Source organism: Sminthopsis crassicaudata, chromosome 3, assembly GCF_048593235.1.
Source record: "Sminthopsis crassicaudata isolate SCR6 chromosome 3, ASM4859323v1, whole genome shotgun sequence".
NCBI classification, from domain to species: domain Eukaryota; kingdom Metazoa; phylum Chordata; class Mammalia; order Dasyuromorphia; family Dasyuridae; genus Sminthopsis; species Sminthopsis crassicaudata.
The window spans coordinates 529,019,992-529,042,318 of NC_133619.1; the positions used below are offsets into that span (position 1 = coordinate 529,019,992).

General features: G+C 32.3%; 1 protein-coding gene across 1 annotated transcript in view; it reads right to left on the reverse strand.

The window, feature by feature from the left end:
* ATM (ATM serine/threonine kinase) overlaps positions 1-22,327 on the reverse strand; it is a 123,090-nt gene that overhangs the window by 21,879 nt on the left and 78,884 nt on the right. Inside the window, 12 exon segments of the mRNA XM_074304330.1 lie at positions 36-176; positions 1,529-1,611; positions 3,660-3,798; positions 4,161-4,319; positions 4,721-4,834; positions 9,711-9,918; positions 11,014-11,231; positions 12,126-12,239; positions 14,775-14,942; positions 15,091-15,325; positions 16,955-17,074; positions 18,144-18,248. Of these exon segments, the coding sequence (XP_074160431.1) occupies positions 36-176; positions 1,529-1,611; positions 3,660-3,798; positions 4,161-4,319; positions 4,721-4,834; positions 9,711-9,918; positions 11,014-11,231; positions 12,126-12,239; positions 14,775-14,942; positions 15,091-15,325; positions 16,955-17,074; positions 18,144-18,248 (1,804 nt within the window).

The window sequence follows — 22,327 nt, forward strand, 5'->3', positions numbered from 1 at the left end:
GGATGCTGTAGCAACATAGAAATCAAAGAACCTACCTTGACAAGCTGTCTCCTCTCTTTACCATCTGATCCTATACAATCTATTATTTTAGGTAGATTCAGGCCTCCTGCTAAACGAAATTCTTGCTTGAATGACCGTATAGTTACCAGATTTTCATATTCTCCTGTAGGGTCAACCTAGAAAGATTCAAATAGAAGAATGAGAGATCAAATTCACAATATTAAATGAAGTATCTGTTACCAGTAAAAAAACAAACAAACAAACAAAAAAAAAACTTAACATCATTAAGGAAAGAAGTGATATTTGATTTCTTTCTTTCTTTTTTTTTTCCCCCCCTGAGGCTGGGGTTAAGTGACTTGCCCAGGGTCACACAGCTAGGAAGTATTAAGTGTCTAAGACCAGTTTTGAACTCGGGTCCTCCTGAATTCAAGGCTGGTGCTCTATCCACTGAGCCACCTAGCTGCCCCACATAGTGATATTACTTTTATTTATTTATTTATTTTTCTGAGGCTGGGGTTAAGTGACTTGCCCAGGGTCACACAGCTAGGAAGTGTTAAGTGTCTGAGACCAGATTAGTGACATTTGACTTCATAAAAATGTCAGATGCTAAGAACAACTTGGATTTCCACTATCCTGTCTCATCTGATTAGAAGAATTGGGAGTTTTAATTAGTTACAAGAGATGCCATAAAAAGTCTACTTAGATCACAAATTGAAATCTAGTGTTATGACTTGCCACTTGTTATCTTTTCAGCCTTTTTTTAAACCTAAAAGCAACGGGAGTTCAGTTTTTTCAAGGAGAAAAGCCATGGCAAAATAAGTATAGAGAGACATTTCAAGGAAGGAAGGGGAATTTTCTAAATAGTATTACTGAATTTGTATTTTTCCAAATAAACATGAAGCTCCGTAATATGGTTGGAATAACTGGAAATAAATTGGTTAATAGTTAGGGAACAGTACTTCAAACCAAACAATCTCAGAGGCAGGGAAGTAAGAGTTTATCACAGCTGAACTCTTAAAAAAGGGCAACTTCTCTTCCAATCTACTTATTTACCAAAGTAGCATGTTATCATTCTGATGATGAGAAGACTACACAAAGGATTTTCATTCCTGAATGTCTAGTTATAGTATAATTGATCATCATCACAGTGTCCATAAGCATTCAAAACCATTTATTTTTATGATAACTTATATCCCTATTCATGTTGGACTATTTATATTGTTTTGGAGTTTTATTACTTAGAGACATGCTATACTATGATGTTTTATACATAGTTTTAAAAAACATACTAACAAAATTATTTAAGAGGAAGTTCCTTAGGAAATCTGAACCGAAGTCAGCTACTAGAAAAGGGGGATTCTAAATTCCAAATATCAGCTTAGGAACAATTCAGAAAATCAAGAGCACTGAAAGAATAAAATGGAAGAAAAAAAAATCTTGAAATACTTTAGAGCACTGTATGGTAAAGATCAATTAAAAAATACTTTAATCCAGCCTTAATCCAAACATCACACACAGCTCCAATTACCTTAATTTCCATGGTGGGAACAACAACATCATCTAAGTTCTTCAGTCTAATAATGGGTTGGTCTGCAGGAATATTTATACCTTCTGTATTAAAATAAAGATATTTTTAGTGAAAATTGTCTATATGACTCATTAATAATTTGAGAAGGGTAGTTGCAGGTAAGTCAAGAATAAAAAAATGTGTTCTAGTTGCCAGCTATCATCCTTTACCTCAATTCTATACAGGATAACCCTTGCCCACAATTTCTAGGAGGCCAAAATCTGAATGGATGGAGCATTGTTCCTGATTTTATCTCTGACCTGGAGTTTCAAGGTTATGCAATTGAACTAGTGCTAAAGATTATTGCAGTCCTCAGCTGATTGGTTTAGTCAGCCTTTCCCCATTTTAGCCTTCCCTCTCCCATCTTCTATTCAAAGGAGAATCCATCTGTGGGGATAAACAGTAACTTCTAGGAAGAATGCATAGTAGTATCCATAACAAGACCATGATGCATTATTTCAATAATTCATTAGTGGAAGGAGTGCATCAATACTGTGGGTGTAATCTACATGTTATGACAATGTTATGTTGACAAGAGGAGGTAGCAGTGAGCCTATATAATATTAAAAATTAAAACTCCATCCATACCCCCAATCTAATGTTAGGGAAACAGTAGTGCTCTGGATGAGAAGAAAATTACCTAAGAAATTAGGTAAACTGCAAATCTTTTAATAGTAAAAGAAGAATAACTTTTGGGCAAAATAGATTACAAAGAAAATTAAAATAAGTGCAAATAGAAGTTACAAAATCAAACAACAATCTACAAATATTTAGAAAACAGTATTGAAGAAGATGGATTTAAAAAAAAAATTTAGTGACTACAGATGGCCCTGGATGCAGGAGACCTTGGCCTTTTTAAACAAAGTTCTTTACAGGTCTCAGTTTGACTAAAGCAGCTGCCCATTTAGTGACTAAGGCTAGGTAAAAAAGAAATGAATGGCCTTTTCCACCTAATCCAAAAAATAAAAAAATCAATCTGGGAGGGGATGACCCTCAAGAGTCTCTGGCCAAAACAAAAACAAACTGCTATGCACATTCATCCAGAGGCAATCAGGAAGATAGTTCCAGAAGAGAAAGTGAAGCAGGTGACCTTGCACAGCCCTCTCTCACTTAAATCCAATTCACCTGAATGTCATGGTGTCACCTTCCTGACATCTCGGTCCTCTTCAAGAAAGGACCAACTACTATAAAGCAACAGTTTAACAATGATGGGTGTGAGAAAGTGAGTGAGGCTTTTTTTTCAGACCTAGTCACAGTGACTGACATTAGTAAGTGCTTAATAAAAGTTTACTGAGCGAACCTATAATTATGTTTTTTAATATTTGATTTCTAAAAAGGTTCTTATCTAAATACTAACAGGAAACTGTTAATCAGAATACTGGCAACTTGAATTGTTCAGTAATTGATTACAGTAGTATATGGATTATCCAGGCCTTTCTTTCTTCCCACTTTTGATTTATTTCATTACAGATGATATATGTAACAGAGGGATACTGGGAGGATGGAAAAAGATTTAGACACAACTGTACCTATTTTGCTTATCATCATTTGCTTATCTTTTTATTATTATTATTATTATTTTTGCTGAGGCAATTGGGGTTAAGTGACTTGTCCAGGGTCAGCTAGGAAGTGTTAAGTGTTTGAAGCCACATTTGAACTCAGGTCCTCCTGATTTCAAGGCTGGTGCTCTATCCACTAGCCCTTATTATCAGATTTATTAATAACTCTAAACACACTGCTTACCTCTTGATAGAAAGGTGATGGACTCAAGTTTAGATTGAAACTTAATTTCTTTTGAACAAAGTCAACATAGCAATTTGTTTTGCTTGATTATACATATTTATAATGGATCTGGTTTTCTCAATGAAGGGAGAGAAAAAATTAAAAAGTGGCCAGGAAGGTTAAATTTATAGGATATGAATATATTTCTGTTATCTGTAGACTGCAATTATTAGGGCCTTCTTTATTTTCCATTGCCATGGATAACTGATAGTTGACTATATTTAATTATGAACATTTGCATGCTTGTATATACTATTAACATAACTGCAGAAAAAATTATTGCAACATGTCAATAAATTTCAATACATACTTCTCTGAGTCTTCCATGGATTGGCATCCATATTAGCTAATGTGATATAAGCATCACAAAGTTCTTTCACATTTCTGACCATCTTGGCTTTTCCACCTTTGATAATACTTATTATGTTATTTGCAGCTTCCATTCGATCCTAATTTTTAAAAAAAAGACTGTTATAAAAGAAACATACACAGCTAGTCGTTCAGAGCTACAAAGACAACATAGAGACAAATCTAAAGTCTAGCTCTATACCTACAATCACCCTAAGACACAACACATGTACTAAACAAAAAAAGAATAATCTACAAGTAAACAATAATAATAATAAAAAAATCGTACTAGTGTTTTTCTCTGTTCATCAGTCTAAGAAAAATTTCAAGGTATATTGAATTTCTTTACTGTAACATACAGGTTTTGTTAATTATCCTACTGTTAATACAAATAAATCAATGTAATGAAAATGGTCCAAAGACATCTGATGAAATAAATAAATGAAAAGTTCTATCTACATACCTCATCAAGCTGAGAAATTTGCTTTGGTGCATTTTTTGTTATTCTGCTTCTTGTTGCTGCTTCTGATTTGGTTAGAAGTTCATCCTTATTTGCATTTGCTAAGGCTAGTATAATAAACAAAGTATGATGGGGGTGATCCTGTGAAATTCTAGCAATGAGCTGTTGGAGAGATAAGAATAACTAGTTATCAAGGGGAGAACTGAACAAACTGAAACAAATTTCAAAAGTAATCTATAAATTCAGGGAAAAAAGTAGTCTTTCATTTCATTAAGTAATGTCTCTTGGGGATGAGAATAGTGAACCTGTGATACACTCTGCCCAACAAAATTTAGGAAGAAGAGGCATAGGAAAAAAACCCTAATAGATCTAGTTTCCACCCATACAAAAAAATGTTATGAGGCTAAATACATTGTACATTCTCTTCTCCTGAGATTATAATAGTAGATAGTTTGGCCATATTGAAAAAAAGCCTCTAATGCAGTATAAAAAAGCCATTTATTCTCTATCAAGGTGATATAAGAAAGAAAATGTTTTTGACTTTAGGCATTAAGTCTTATTACATTATTCAGAACTTCATGAAATCCTAGGCCTCCCATCATTTTGGTTCCCATTCTAGCAGCCAGCTGGTACATAAGAGGCAGAAACTTGTATGAGGGAATCTTCACTCCATCTTTCTGTTTTGAAAAGAAATCAGAAATTGTCAATTAAAAAAAAATTCTATTTACATGTGAATTCTACCAAACATTTAAAGAACAAACAGCCCCAATGCTATGTAAACTATTTGAAAAAATAGGGAATGAAGGAGTCCTACCAAATTTCTTTTATAACACAGACATGGTACTGATACCTAAACCAGGTAGGTTGAAAACAGAGAAGGAAAATTATAGACCAATCTCCCTCATGAATATTATGCTAAAATCTTATTAGCAAAAAGACTACAGAAAATCATCCCCAGGATAATACACATGACCAAGTAGGAATTACACCAGGAATGCAGGGCTGGTTCAATATTAGGAAAACTATTAGCATAAATTGACCCTATCAATAACCAAATTAACAAAAACCATATGATCATCTCAATAGATGCAGAAAAAGCATTTGATAAAATCCAACATCCATTCCTATTAAAAACACTTGAGAGTATAGGAATAGATGGACTTTTCCTTAAAATAATCAGTAGCATCTATTTAAAACACCAGTAAGCATCATATGTAATGGGGATAAACTGGAACCACTCCCAATAAGATCAGGAGTGAAACAAGGTTGCCCACCATCACCATTACTATTCAATATTGTATTACAAATGCTAGCCTCGGCAATAAGAGTCGAGAAAGAGATTAAAGGAATTGGAGTAGGTAATGAGGAAACCAAATTATCACTCTTTGTTGATGATATGATGGTTTACTTAGAGAACCCCAGAGATTCTACAAAAAAGCTATTAGAAATAATCCACACCTTTAGCAAAATTTCAGGATACAAAATAAACCCATATAAGTCATCAGCATTCTTATATACCACTAACAAAAAATCCAACAATTAGAAATACAAAGAGAAATTCCTTTTAAAGTAACTACCGATAGTATAAAATATTTAGGAATCTATTTGCCAAGGAAAAGTCAGGAACTATATGAGCAAAACTATAAAATACTGTCCACACAAATAAGGTCAGTTTGAACCAATTGGAAAAATATTAAGTGCTCTTGGATAGGGCGAGCAAATATAATAAAGATAACAATACTATCTAAACTAATCTATTTATTTAGCGCTATACCAATCAGACCCCCCCAAAAAACTATTTTAATGATCTAGAAAAAATAACAACCAAGTTCATATGGAAAAACAAAAGGTCAAGAATTTCAAAGGAATTAATGAAAAAAAAAAAAAATCAAATGAAGGTGGCCTAGCTGTACAAGATCTAAAATTATATTATAAAGCAGTGGATACCAAAACCATTTGATATTGGCTAAGAAATAGACTAGCTGATCAGTGGAATAGGTTAGGTTCAAAGGACAAAATAGTCAGTAACTTTACTAATGTCGTGCTTGACAAACCCAGAGATCCCAACTTTTGGGATAAGAATTCACTGTTTGACAAAAACTGCTGGGAACATTGGAAATTAATATGGCAGAAACTAGGCATCGACCCACACTTAACACCATACACCAAGATAAGGTCAAAATGGGTTCATGACCTAGGCATAAAGAATGAGATTTTAAATAAATTAGAAGAACCATAGGATAGTTTACCTCTCCGACCTGTGGAAGAGGAAGGAATTTATGACCAAAGAAGAATTAGAGATCATTATTGATCACAAAATAGAAAATTTTGATTATATCAAATTGAAAAGTTTTTGTACAAACAAAACTAATGCAGACAAGATTAGAAGGGAAGCAATAAACTGGGAAAACATTTTTACAGTCAAAGGTTCTGATATATAGAGCCACTGACTCTAATTTTTTTTTTTAATTTTAATTTTATTTTATAATTATAACATTTTTTTGACAGTACATATGCATGGGTAATTTTTTACAACATTATCCCTTGCACTTACTTCTATTCAGATTTTTTCCCTTCTTCCCCCAATCCCCTCCCCCAGATGGCAAGCAGTCTTATATATGTTAAATATATTACAGTATATTCTAGATACAATATATATGTGTAGAACCGAATTTTTTGTTGCACAGGAAGGATTGGATTCAGAAGGTAAAAATAACAGTTTACATTCATTTCCCAGTGTTCCTTTTCTGGATGTAGCTGGTTCTGTCCATCATTAATCAATTGGAATTGGATTAGCTCTTCTCTGTGTTGAAGAAATCCACTTCCCTCAGCATACATCCTCGTACAGTATCACTGTTGAAGTGTATAATGATCTTCTGGTTCTGCTCGTTTCACTCAGCATCAGTTGATGTAAGTCTCTCCAAGCCTCTCTGTATTTCTCCTGTTGGTCATTTCTTATAGAACAATAATATTCCATAACATTCATATACCATAGTTTACCCAACCATTCTCCAATTGATGGACATCCATTCATCTTCCAGCTTCTAGCCACTATGAAAAGGGCTGCCACAAACATTTTGGCACATACAGGTCCCTTTCCCTTCTTTAGTAGTTCCTTGGGATATAAGCCCAGAAGTAGTACAGCTGAGTCAAAGGGTATGCACATTTTGATAACTTTTTGGGCATAATTCCAGATTGCTCTCCAGAATGGTTGGATTCTTTCACAACTCCACCAACAATGCATCAGTGTCCCAGTTTTCCCACAGCCCCTCCAACATTCATCGTTATTTGTTCCCGTCATCTTAGCCAATCTGACAGGTGTGTAATGATACCTCAGAGTTGTCTTAATTTGCATTTCTCTGATCAATAGTGATTTGGAACACTCTTTCATATGAGTTGAAATAGTTTTAATTTCATCATCTGAAAATTGTCTGTTCATATCCTTTGACCATTTATCAATTGGAGAATGGCTTGATTTCTTATAAATTAAAGTCAATTCTCTGTATATTTTGGAGATGAGGCCTTTATCAGAACCTTTAACTGTAAAAATGTTTTCCCAATTTGTTACTTCCCTTCTAATCTTGTTTGCATTAGTTTTGTTTGTGCAGAAACTTTTTAATTTGGTGTAATCAAAATGTTCTATTTTGTGATCAATAATGGTCTCTAGTTCTCCCTTGGACACAAACTCCTTCCTCTTCCACAAGTCTGAGAGGTAAACCATCCCATGTTCCTCCAATTTATTTATGATTTTGCTCTTTATGCCTAAATCTTGGACCCATTTTGATCTAATCTTAGTATGTGGTGTTAAATGTGGGTCCATGCCTAGTTTCTGCCATACTAATTTCCAGTTTTCCCAACAGTTTTTGTCAAATAATGAATTCTTATCCCAAAATTTGGGATCTTTGGGTTTGTCAAACACTAGATTGCTATTTTTATTCCCTATCTTACCCTGTGAACCTAACCTATGCCACTGATCAACTAGTCTATTTCTTAGCCAATACCAAATGGTTTTGGTGACTGTTGCTTTATAATATAGCTTTAAATCAGGTACACTTAGACCACCTTCCTCTGACTTTTTTTTCATTAGTTCCCTTGCAATTCTCGACCTTTTATTCTTCCATATGAATTTTGTTGTTATTTTTTCTAGGTCATTAAAATAGTTTCTTGAGAGTCTGATTGGTATAGCACTAAATAAATAGATTAGTTTGGGGAGTATTGTCATCTTTATTATATTCGCTCGGCCTATCTAAGAACACTGAATGTCTTTCCAATTATTTAAATCTGACTTTATTTTTGTAGCAAGTGTTTTGTAATTTTGCTCATATAATTCCTGACTCTCCTTTGGTAGATATATTCCCAAATATTTTATACTATCGACTGTTATTTTGAATGGAATTTCTCTTTGTATCTCTTACTGACTCTAATTTATAAGAAATCAAGCCATTCTCCAATTGATAAATGGTCAAAGGATATGTATAGACAATTCTCAGGTGAGGAAATTGAAACTATTTCTAGCCATATGAAAAGATGCTCCAAGTCATTATTAATCAGAGAAATGCAAATTAAGACAACTGTCAATGCTGAAAAATTACCCATGCATATATCTTGTAAATAATAAAAAAAAAAATCCTATAATACTCCAACAGAGATTGTTCTAAAGACATTCAGAATGTTTTAAAACATTACATATATATATATATATATATATATATATATATATATATATATATATATATATATATATACCTATACACACACACGTAATATATAAGATATATACATATCTTATATTATACATATGTAACATTTTAAATTTAACACATATTTGCAATGTGAATAATAACTTAGTTGTTAACAGGAATTTGACTCCTTTCCTTTGCCACTTGTCTTCCAAATCCTTTGACAAAGAAGGTTTAGGCAAATTGAACCTAAAGTCATAAATTAAAATCCATTAAGAATCAGCAGGATTTTTGGCATTGAAATTATACTAAATAAGTGTGGATCAAAGGAAGCCTACAGAAAAAGCAGTCATAGAATATAATGGGGCTAGTCTAGTAAAAATAGGATTACTTTGTCAAAAATGAGAAATTATGAATCTGGGTCTATCTTGAATCCAAGTTCATTTTATTTCATGAAAATTTCTCATGTATGTTTAGACTTTTTGATTAAGCATTTAAACTTAGTAAATGGAAATTTTCACTAAAAGTGAAGAGGGTTTTCAACAAAACTTAAGAACTGCTGCATTCAACTTGATTTTCAAGGATAATCACAACTGATTTTTCTATTTTAGTTCTCTCAGGAAAATACATCTTCCAAGCCACAGAAGAGAACAGTTCTTCTGTGGGGATGGAAATGGGGATTAGGAGAACAGGGAAGAGGACATAGAATTCTCTCATTTCTACATAAAAATCACATCATTACCAAGATCTAAAAGCATTTATTAAATGCTTACTAAGTAGAAGATAGCCTGTTAAATTATTTAGAAAATAAATTTAGAATCAACTTACCTTATTTTCCAACCTTCTGTCTTAAAAGCTAGAAAAGAAAACTTACCTTCATCATGCTATTGACTCCAGAAACGGCAGAGTTTTCAAGCCAAAGAGAACAAAGTCGAAATATCCACATATCGTGTTCTTCTCCACTAAGCAAACAGCTGATATAGTTCTCAACTGCTTTACACAAGAAGCGTTTGCGATCTTCTCTCAATGCACGGATTGCACACTCATCCAGCTCTAGCTCCCTCTGAACCTTCACTGTATATCTAATATCGAAGAATTAAAGTAAAAATATCAAATCAACTACATTTATAAAATCACAATGGGCTAATGGACTTATTATTCAGAGAGATGGAAGAGACTTTAGGAATCATCTAACTCCCTCATTTTATAAATAAGAAAATTGAGACCCAGAGAAAAAATACATAGCAAAAGTACATTCAAGCTCAGGCATGTGACCCATGAACTATGCCCCTTACCATCACATAACAATTACCTGATCACAGTTACTGAGTTTATAGCTTATCCTTTACTAAGATCTAAGCTCCAAAAAGGCCAGGCTTGTAACTTATCTACAACACTGTACACTCCCTATAGACAAGAACAAAATTCTTTAGAGAATATGTACTGAATGTAAACATTTGTAGAATGAATAGATGAACTATAAAAGTCATAATCAATAAGAATAGAAATAAAAAATGTATTATGTGGAATAGTAATGGTGAGAATTCAACATCTTAAACACCTTATTATCCTGGGTAATAGAAGCAAAAAAAAAGGTAGTCCAACCAAGCTATCTAGTTTCCTTAATTCTGTATTTCTTCAACTGAAGATAGGGCATAAATAAGTGAAGATATTGATTACATTAATATAACTTATTTGTATTTTCTTCTTTAGGTTCTTCAGTCATAAAACAAATCATAGCCTAACAGAAACAGCACTCAGACTGCAAAATGTATTTATAATGAAACTCCTCAGACACCAGAAATCTAATCCTCTAAATTAAAGAATAATCATGATAAAGAATAATGACATGATAAGTCATTTCACTAAAACAAATTCCAGTACCAGAATGAGGATTATCAGATATCAGAGCTAAAAGAGCTAAAGAAGTCATCTTGCCCAAACTCTTCATTTTATGAAAGAAAATGAGGGGACAATGGCCAAGGATTTAAGAGTAACAAAGCTGAGATTTGAACCAGCTCTTTTACCTTTAAATACAATGATCTTTTCCAATATAGCACATTGCTTCTCGAAAACAAAAAATCCCAAAGAAAACTAAATTCATGTCTTCCACATGGTGAACATAAAACTATCTAAACATTAATAAGCTGTTGTGTTCCTCTTTATTCAATTATTACCTGTTTGTCTGGACTTTGTGTTCCCTAAGAAGGCCCACTTCCTGTTTAGCCTTATTCAGCAGAGCTTGTTTATTTTCAAATTCTGATGATTTCATATAGTTTTCAATTCTTTGATACTGATTATCTGAAAAACGTGCCAATGATAGGAAAGCCTTCATCTTTCCACTCCTCAGTTTATCACTGCACTCTCCATCAAAACTGCCAGCAATTTCTACTGCCTAAAAGAAATAGCAATCAACATCTACAAATATACATACAAAAACTAATATATTTAGTAAATCAAGGCTATTGGCATATTAGATAAATGTTCTAAACTATAGGAAATATAGAAATTTTTATGTAGCTCTATAGAAGGCTGACTTCCTCCTCAGAAATTCTGTGAGGTGGAAATATATTTTTCAGCAAACCAAAGTTCAAAGAAATTAAGTGACTTCCTATATATTATCCAATAATGTCCAAAATGGGACTTGTACCCAGAGTTCTTAACTCTCAAGTCTAGTATGTTTTTCTTCATATCATTCTACCTTAATATAAAAACCACAGTATTTCTGGTCTTTCTGGGAGTAAAGATATAAGATACTTTATTTGAATGTGTAGAATTAGCAAAGTAGTTATTAATTAAAACTATATAAAAACAATTTTTTTGCATAAATTCTAAAGGTACAACATGTACTATGAAAGGTATATAACAAAATGTTACTGTGGGACTTTTCATATTCTGTTTCAAAAACCTGAAAGGCAGATTGGATGAAATGAAAAGGCAAAAACTTGGAAGGGATCTAAAATTTTTAAATCTCCAAACTTAGCAGGTTATTTATGGGTGAATAAGAAAAACTAAATAACTTTCTCACACTCACTACTGCTTTACAGATAATAAGTGGGGAAAGGAACTAGGAGATTACCTAGATGGAAAAGATAGAAAAATATGCAGGTATAGATTCTAAAGGCTGCAAACTTACTCTGGATAGTTCTGAAAATGTGTTTCTACTAATAAAATACCTACTTATTAGAGATTATATAGATATATTCTAAAACTCTAATGGATTGAGAAAAAAACTAGAGCATTTGGGAAAATTAGGCTTTCTCATCAAAAACTGTTTTAAAACTCTTACCTTTTCTAGGTATGTCTGCATAATGACTGTGGGGTTTTCTAAGCAAGTTTCTGCCAACCAGTTTCCACAAACCCTCAAACATTCTGTATATATCAGTTTCAGGCTTGAGTCATTCTTTGCAATGGAAGGAAATTTTTAGAAAATGAAGTCAATTACTGCATGTATTCAAAAGAATATGCTAATATAATGGGTTTACAAAATTACTCTCCTTCACCACCATAATAAATATGAGAAAAATACCACCTTAGTCAAGAATTCCTACATAATGCAGTTCAATTCACTAAATATTTATTAGGTACCATCAGCCACAGTGGAAAACATACAGATGAATAAATCATAATTTCTACCACCAAGAAGTTTATAATTAGTAGGAGAAATAAAACATGCACAAAAACAATCAACTAAAATTTAGTAAGTACACAGGAGAGTCACAAAATAGTTTGAGCATGGAGTGGAAAGATACTTTTTTTTGGGGGGGGGGAGCTGAGATATCAAGGAAATCTTTACTTGTCAGGTGACACCTGAGCTAAACTTTAAAAAGTGAGAAGATAGGACAGAGAGGAGGACAGAAGGCAGTACAAGATCAGGAGACCCTGAAAGAAAAGGCACTGTAGAAAATAAGAAGGGCAAGAATAAAGAATGGAAAATAGACAACTTTATCTGCAATGTAAAGTACATGAATAAGAGTAATGTAAGATCAGGCAGAAGACCTAGACAAGATTAAAAAAGTAGGAAGAAATAGTACAGTCAAGTTTTCCCCAACAACTACTTCACAAAATCCTAGAATAAACCTGAGACCAAGTTTTGATTAGGAAATTCAGGAGAAAAAACTATAATGAGTCATCTTTTAGTGCAGATTAGCACAGAGAGATATTTAAATAGACAGTTACTAGGAAGAGTCTAGCCAGGAATGGCTGCTTGGATCATCCAAGAGTGTACTGAACAAGACCCTTGCTTGAAGACATGCACCAGGACAAGAAGAGACACCTGGCATCTGTCATTTTTCACCCACTGTCAAGTCATAAATACAACATAGATTAGTGGATGCCACTCTAAGGCCAAAAGTAGTCTCAGGCCTTGCTCTGTATATTGAGATAAACAAGGTCAAAAGTTAGTTATAGCTCTGTGGCTCTGACTCCAGGAAGTAGAGCAGGATCTCAAAAGTAGTTCTCAGAATAGTAAGGACAGGAAACCCAGGCCCAAGGAAGCCTGCAATTCTGTCATACTGAACCTGCAGAACTTTGCAAATTGGATGACTGTGTTTAGGTTCAAAGAAGTTTGCTGGAGTTTGAAACAGAAAAAAGGCAATAGTGCTGCTCACCTCCAAACTAAGGACAGAAACTTGCAGAGTTCTAAACAAGAGATCATTTCATTCTGGATAAGACAACTTTAGGAACAATGAAAAGCCTTAAATATCCCTGAGATCCTGGAATGCTACTCCTTTTCAATACTCCAAGAAAGCAGCTGACATATCCCAAAGGCCACAAAACAGGATCAAAATAGATATTCCTTCTAGAAATTCAGAAAACCTGATTCTAATATAAAGTCACACAGAGAAGAAAGAGCAAGGGAAAAAGAATTCCTCCATAAAAAGCTATTAAAACTCTTCCATAAAAAGTGATAAGTATCCTTAATATAGAAACCCAGAAGAGAATGGCTAAAAAACACTTACACAAACAGTACTTCAATGAAAAATGCAGCTTGGGAGCTACAGAAGAAAGAATTGATCATTATTAACAGCTTAGATCAAGAAGTAAAAAACCTTACAACAAACTATTTGAAAATTATGATGAACCAAACAGAAGATAATTACTCCATGAGATAACAAGAAACATTAAAACAAAGTCAAAAGACTGAAAAATAAAAAATAAGCAAAAACATATAAAATATCTCATAGATTAAAAAAAAACTGACCTGGAAGACAGATCAAGGAAAAATAAATTTAAGAATCACTGGACCACCTGAAATCCATGACAAAAAAAAAAAAAAAAAAAAAAAAGATATATTTCAAAAAATCACAAAAGAAAACTGCCAAAATTTTGCCTACTAGTTCTTCAAACTAGAAGACACAGGAGAAACAGAATTCACAGGTCAACTCCTGAAAGAACCCCCTAAATGTAAACTCTGAGGAGGATCAAATCCAATAATTAGAGCTTCCATAATATAGGGGAAAAAATACAAAAACTCAGAAAGAATTCAAGGACCAAGGTGCTATAGTCAGGATCTCAGAAGTTTTGGGAGTCACTACTATAAAAGAACAAAAAATTGGGAATATGATATTCCAGAAGGCAAAGAATATAGTCTGATCAACCAAAATTAACTTGCCCAGTTAAAAAAAAAAAAAAGATAGAATCCTACAAGGGAAAAAAAAATAAACCTTTAATGAAATAGAAGACTTCCAAGCATTCATCATAAGAAGACAAAAGCTGAATAGAAAGTTTAAGATACAAATAAAGCAAGAGAACATAAAAACAAAAATATGAGCAAAGAATTTTAAGAGACAAAACAAGGATGAATTGTTTACATTCTAATATGGGAAGATAATATATGTATTATTTCAGAACTTTATCATAAGGAATCATGCTGCCTGATAATACCAATGATATTTTTTCCAATGTCAAAAGCCAGTCAATTAAAAAAGGTACTAACCTGAGAAAAATTTTCATCTAATTTCTTGATCATTTGTTTTAGAATACTTAGGGCAAGACTCTGTTCCTTTTTAGCCCAGAATACTTGAGCTTCCTCCAGCTGCCATTCAGAGATTCCACATCTGGCTGAAGTATACTGTTTGATTTGAAACATTGCCCTTTCAGGAAGCTGAAATAACAACAGTGACATCTGAGTGTAAATTTTACTGTTACTCCTTCTCTCCTATTAATATTCTTTCCCTATAACATTCTTAGTTTTATAACTATTAAAAGACCACTCCTATAAGTTGCTTTAAATAGTTTTAAGTTTTTATTACCTGTGTGTTTCTGGCAGTCCGGGCCAAGACAGATAGTTCTACAAGATGCTTTGTGAGAATATTCTTAATACCTTCCCTTTGTGAATCCTCAGTTTCTTTTTTCATTAGGGTCTCTAGAATGACTGTACGCAATGCCATGATAGGCTCTTGAAAAACAAAATCACTATCTTTGAGAAGCTGAGACTGTCTCTGCCACTTCCCATACACCTCAGTGAGTTCACTATCAGTGATGGATCTGAAAGCATAGAGTTTTATAATTCATACTGACAATGAAGTATAAGAGAAAACAAAAACATATAATCACATGGAAATAACAACTGAACTGAAGTAATGCAGAAGCTTTGTTCACACAAATAATCCTGTAATTTTGATTTTAAACATCTCCTCAATTAAATAAGGAAGATAGATAAAAATTCATGGAGACAAATAGTTTTGTTTTATGCCATCAAAGATGATAGTGAACAGAAAGAATTTTCCCTCCCATTCCCTACTATTTCTGTCTTTCTTCTTGTCTCTTTAGGGCTCTTTACTATTTTATCAATTTTCTTAGGCTAGGTTATTCCTCATTATAAAGATAAATCTCTGTACCTCTGAGAAAGTGAACTTTAAAAGATCTTACTAGTTAAGACTGAGTGCATTTCCACCCTACCCTATTTTCTCCAGGTAAGAAAAACAGAAATTATACCTACTCTAAGAATTTTTTGTTAATCCCAAAACAACCTTAACCTGTACGATTTAAGTGCAACTTTAATATCTTATTTTTGCAAGGAGGTGCTATATTGAACAATCTAACTCTTCAACTATCTTCCTCCTTTTCCACAAACACACTACATGAAATCATGTGTATGGCCCAGGTCTGATATTCATTCACATTAATCCTAACCTTGTAACTTCCAAAATTTCCTAGAAGTCCATTTTATCAACCCTATCCACAATTTAGTATAAAAGAAATAACCCAATTTATTCGCTTGAGAAACAGAAGTATAGTACAAAGTACCCTGTATGCTAATATCATTACTTATCAACTATGTGACTTCAGTAAATCATTTAAGCACTCTTCTCAGTTTTCTTATCTGTAATAAAGCTCACATTTATAGAATAAATTTTGCAAAATTCATTACTATGGTATGTTGACTAGAATCTGTTTCAATCTCCTCAGTTTACAGATTAATATAGAGGTTAAGTTACTCAAGGCTCAAGAATTAGCAAGAAGCAGAGATGGAACTATTATTACCTAGGTACTTAGAGTAAATATAGTATTTTCCCCACTATACCATACAAAATACTCCTTGCCTTTTTTATAGGGCCTTTTCTATAGAAGATGAACTAATATAATATATACAAAAATACATTGTAAATTAAAATGTCTTATAAACATAGAACGTTATTTTCTGAATAAGAGTTGGAATAAGAGGCTTATTAAGAGTTGGAATAAGAGGGGGGTGACAGGAAATTTGCTTCCCAAGTAGAACTTTTTTTTAAAAAATGAGATTATAGTTCTAAAAGATAAAAATAATTTATATATGTCCTATTCCAAAACTTTCATTTTATAGTGGAGGAAACTGAGGCCCAGTGAGACTATATAAATTACCCAAGGACACATAGGTGGTAAGTAAATGAGACATAATCTTCATATTAATGGAAGTTATAAAAACATGAATTTTTACTTGGAAAAATTCAAATAATATGCAAGATCAATTTGTATAATATCCTGGGGTGTCTGGTTAATTGATTAAAGAAATGGTATAAATCTGTGTAATTAGTCTTGAAGTAATTAATATTTTTTCAAAGAACTGACAGATGTAGGATATTATGAGTCTTATGTTTTAACATTTAAAAGCAAGTAAATTAATCATAGACATACCTGGAGAAAAGTTGTCCTATATTTTCTAACTCTCCAATAGCCTGTAATCTGCTAAGAGCAGGGTAGAGTGAGTATACAGACTCAAGGCTGCCTTTACACAATTCTTCCACCTCTTTCAGTCTAGTAACAGGAGAAAGAAATTTAAGAATGAAGAAGGTGGCTCAACTAAACCAAAATTTCAAACTGACTTTTAAAGATCTGCTACAATAGCCTTTTATCATTGTAATAAAATTAAAATACCCTATGTATTAACAATAAATTAGTACTGGAAATAAAGAAAAAATATGTATAATAAAGACATAAAAATATATTATAAAGCATATGCAGTTAAATTATATCTTTTTATTCTTTGCTTAATTTTTAGTCATCCCAATCATTTGTATTTCTACAGTTACCAAGAAATATAAGATATGCTGTTCAGTTATGCAGTTATTCAATACATGACCCAAAGGAATTTGTTTATAGTGCTTTCTTGGCCAAAATACTGGAGTGGTTTGCCATTTTCTTCTCCATCTTTTTTTTTCTAACAGATGAGGAACTGAAGCAAATAGCAGTTAAGTGACTTGCCGAGGGTCACACAGCTAGTAAGTATCTGAGGCTGGTTTTATACCCAGATACTAAAAACTCCAGGCCAGGTGCTCTATTCACTACATTATCTAGTATTCACTCTATTAACTCATTAACTAATTAACTCACAATAAGCCTATATCCAGGGCTTTGCACTAGCCAATACTTCATTCTTGAAATATATTCTCTTTACAAAATTTTCAAAGAATCCATCACACTTCCTTCAAGCCAAATTTCAATTTTCCAAAGGAATACTTCCCTGAACTGTTCAAATGATAGTTCCCTCCTTTCCCAACTGGTATTTAACTATCTTGTGATTGTGATTATTTGTACTCATGCAACACACACACCACACACCACACACACACACACACACACACACACACACACACACACACACACACCCCTAGCCAGCTTTGAAGATAATAAATACCGTCCTTAGGGTGGGAGCAGTTTCATAGTTCATATTTGTAATTCCAGGGCTTAGGAGAGTATCTGGAACATGGTAGATGCTTCATAAATTGTTGCTGACTGATCAAAAAATTAGAATACTATATACAAACACACACATATACATATTTGTGTATTTTTTCCCTCAAAAATAATTTTTTTTCTTCCATACCTGGCATATTTAAGGGTTCCATAGAATGTAGAGAATTCTTTGTCTCTTAAAGACTGCAGGGCATTGTACAATGATTCATGATAGCCAGGTCCTTCTGTTCTTTTTCTTTGAGATCAATGAAAGATAAAATCACAAAGTTAACTTTAATTTTTGCCATCTTCACCAGCAACTTAAAGACAAAATAACATGTTTTAAAAAAATATCTTTAGATGAGTTACAATCTCAATTGGTCTAAATTTTTAATGATATTTATAGAAATTTTGGCAAAAAGAATGTCATGATTTAAACAGAAAAATGTCATATGAAGCAGTGAAAAGGCATAACTTTAGCACTGTGGGTATTATGACTGTCACAGAATATTTTAAAAGTTAAATATTAAGCATCTTTGGTTAACAGATCTTGGTCTGGGGGAGATCTTAGATCTAATCCAACACTCATTTTACAGATGAGGAACATGAGGCCCAAAGGAATTAAGTGACTTGTCTGGAATCAATGGCAGAGTAAGGAGGATTCAAATTCAGGTCCTGTAATTCCAAGTTCAGCACTCTTTCATGATTTAAAACTTGAAATTATGAATACACACTATCTGGGAATACTGAATGAAGATGAAGATAAACATAGAGCAAAAGAGACATAAAAATAGTTTTGCTAATTTTTAACTCCTCTGAGGTGCCCCCAATCTGTACCATATTAGCTAAAATTCACAATTCAATTTCTAAGGATATGTGCTTAAATATTCTTTTTGAGGAGGAGATAGAGGGATTTAATTTTTCTTTAATCAAACACATATTTTTACAGAAGAGCACAGGAAAATAAATTTCTAACCAAGAAAGGATCATTAAAAGTTATCTACTGCAAAATAAGGCCTAGAGAAGTTACAAGACTTCTGTAAGATCACAAAGGAATGAATATTGGAGCTGGATTTGAACACAAGTCTTGATTCCAGTTTTTTTTGTTTGTTTGTTTGTTTTTGTTATTGTGATAATCTGCCTTCAAAGCACATCATTTTTTTTTTTTAAATCCAATTTTACAAAATAGTTGGAGAATTACTTTTAAGGAAGAAAGGAGTGAAACATGAACTTGATTTGCTATATTCTTTTGTTGGTTTTTTGTATTTTTTTTTTGTTACATTTAAGTTACAAGCCATTTCCCTTTTTCCTTTCTTATCCTTGCAGTAGAGAAGACCAACATTTGACATAGATAAATACGTGAAACTATATAACACACATTTCTATCTACCTACCTAATTCTCTGGAGGAAAAAGAATGTCCCTTCATAAGTCCTTTGTAGTGGATTTGAATGTTTATATAGGTCAAAAGAGCTTAGTTACTCATATTTATTCTTCAGAGAATAATGCAGGTATTGTATACAATGTTTTCTTGGTTCTGCTCATTTCATCATTCATTATTTTATAAAAGTCTTTCCATATTTTCTTAACATCAACCCAGTTATTATTTCTTATAGCACAGCAGTATTCTACTACAATCATCTATCACAACTTATTCAACCTTTCCCCTTCAATTTCCTGTTCTTTGCCACCACAAAGAGAATTCCTATAAACGGATTACTCTGGGAAACAGACCTAATAGAGATATTACTGGGTCAAATATACACAGTTCTATAATATTTTGGGCCTATTATTAGATTTCTCTCCAAAATATCTGTATCAATTTACAGTTCCACCAACAATGTATTTGTGTTAGTTAAATCTCTAGAATTTCTCAAGTATATCATTGGGTAAGCTTTAAAATGAGATAGTTTTATTACCTCACTGCCCATTCTGATTCCTTTAATTTCTTTTTCTTCTCTTACTGCTGTTGCTAGAATTTCTAATAGAATATCAAACAACAGTGGCAATATTGGGCATCCTTACTTCACTCTAGATCTTTATAGGAAAGCTTGTGGCTTATTCCTGTTATATAAAAAGCTTGCTTTTTAGGTAGATGTTTCTTATCATTTTAAGGAAAAATCAATTTATACCTTTGCTTTCAAGTATTTTTAAAAGGAATAAATGTATTTATCAAAAGCCTTTTCTGCATTTATTGATATAATCGTGTGATTTTTGTTACTTTTACTATTGATATAATCAATTATGCTAATTGTTTTCCTTATCTTGAACTAGCACTTGCTTTCCTAGTATAAATACTTCTTGGTCATAATGTCTAATTTTTATGTTATATTATTATAGTCTCCTAGCTAGTTATTTTATTTAGGATTTCTGCATCAATATTCATTAGTGAAACTGGTCTGTGATTTCCTTTCTCTTTGTTGCTCTTCCTGGTTAAGTAGCAGCATCATACCCGTTTTATAAAAGGAATTTGAAAGGACCCCTTTGCCTCTTATTCCAAATAATTTATTCAATTTTGAAATGAGTTAACCTTTAAATGTTTGGTAGAATTCACTTGCAAATCCATCTGAAACTGATAATTTTTTCTTAGGAAGCTTATTTTTGGCTTGTTCAATTTTTTTTCCTAAAACATGTTTATTTTAGATATTCTATTTCCTCTTCCGTTAATCTAGATAAGTTTATATTTTTGTGAGCATTTTTCCATTTCACTTAAATTGTTATTGGCATATAATTGGGCAAAATAACTCCTTACAAATTGTTTTAATTTAATCTTCATTAGTGGCATATCTACCCTTTTCATTTTTGATACTAATGATATGATTTTTTTCTTTAAATGACAATCAAATTTTTTTTTCATAAAAGCAATTTCTAGTTTTATCTATTAATTCAGTGTTTTTCTTACATTCAGTTTTATTAATCTTATCTTTAATTTTCAGGATTTTGCTGTTTAATTAGAGATTTTTAATTTTTCTTTTTCTGGTTTTTTAATTATATATCCAACTCATTGATCTGTTCTTTACTTTACTAATGTGGGAATTTAGAGATATAAATTTTCCTCTGATTACTGCTTCTGATGCATCCCTTAAGTTCTTATATATTGTCTCGTTATTATTCTCTTTAATAAAATAATTTGTCATTTCTATAATTTGTTCTTTGACTCACTTATTGTTTAAGATTAGGCTGGTCTCCAATTAAATTTTAACCTCTGTTTCCATGGTCCTTTAATAAATATAATTTTCACTTCATTGTGATCAAAAAGGATGCATTTAATATTTCTGCTTTTCTGCATTTAACTAAAAAGTTTTTACGGCCTAATACATGACCAATTTTTGTAAACATGCCATGTGCTGCAGAGAAAAAGAATATTCCTTTTTATTCAATTCTCCCCAGATGTCTATAATATCTAATTTATCTAAGATTCTACTAATTTTCTTGACTTCTTTTAAAATTATTTTTTTGGTAGGATTTATACAGTTGAGAGAGGAAAGACTGAAATCTTTCACTATTTTAGTTTTGCTATATTTCTATCTGCAATTTAATTATCTTATTTCTTTAAAATTTGACTTATAGCATTTGTTGCATATGGTTAGTATGGATATTGCTTCATTATCTTTGGTACCTTTTAATATAATATATTATAGTACATTATATTACTTATCTCCTTTAATTACATCCTGGGCCACCACCAGGGGGTCCTGATTTTTGTCTTAATACTGGACTTCTCAGGAAGAAAGAGATTGATAACTTTGCAAAACTTTGCCTCACTTAAATCTAATTCATATGCAAGTTAAGACATCACCAGGTGATTTCTCAGGTACTTTTTGAAAATGAAGGACCAACAATAATTTAACATGCATACCCTTATAAAATCTCTTCCTTTATCCAATCTCTTGCTTTTCTATTTATCTATAAGATAAGAAGACTTTTATGCCCTATTAAACATATCTTATTCAGTCTTTAACCCAGCTCCAATGAGAATAAGTTTCCCTATACTACCCACCCTATACCTCTTCCTTCTTTCTACTTTTAACAATTCTGTTTACTTTTCTTTTGTATGAGATAAATTTACTTCTCTCTACCTCTCTCCACCCATTTTTATTTTTTAGGATCATCCCATCATAATTAAGTCAATCTTAAGTTTTCTATCTATTCAAACTAACCTAAATAATATTATTTAAGCGTATCAAAAAAATCATTTTCTTATATATGAAGTTAACAGTTTAACCATATCAATTCCCTTATAATTAGTCTTTCATGTTTACTTTCTTATATTTCTTCTTGATCTTATACGTTTTCTGTTCAATTCTGTTCTTTTCCTCAAAAATAACTGAAAGTT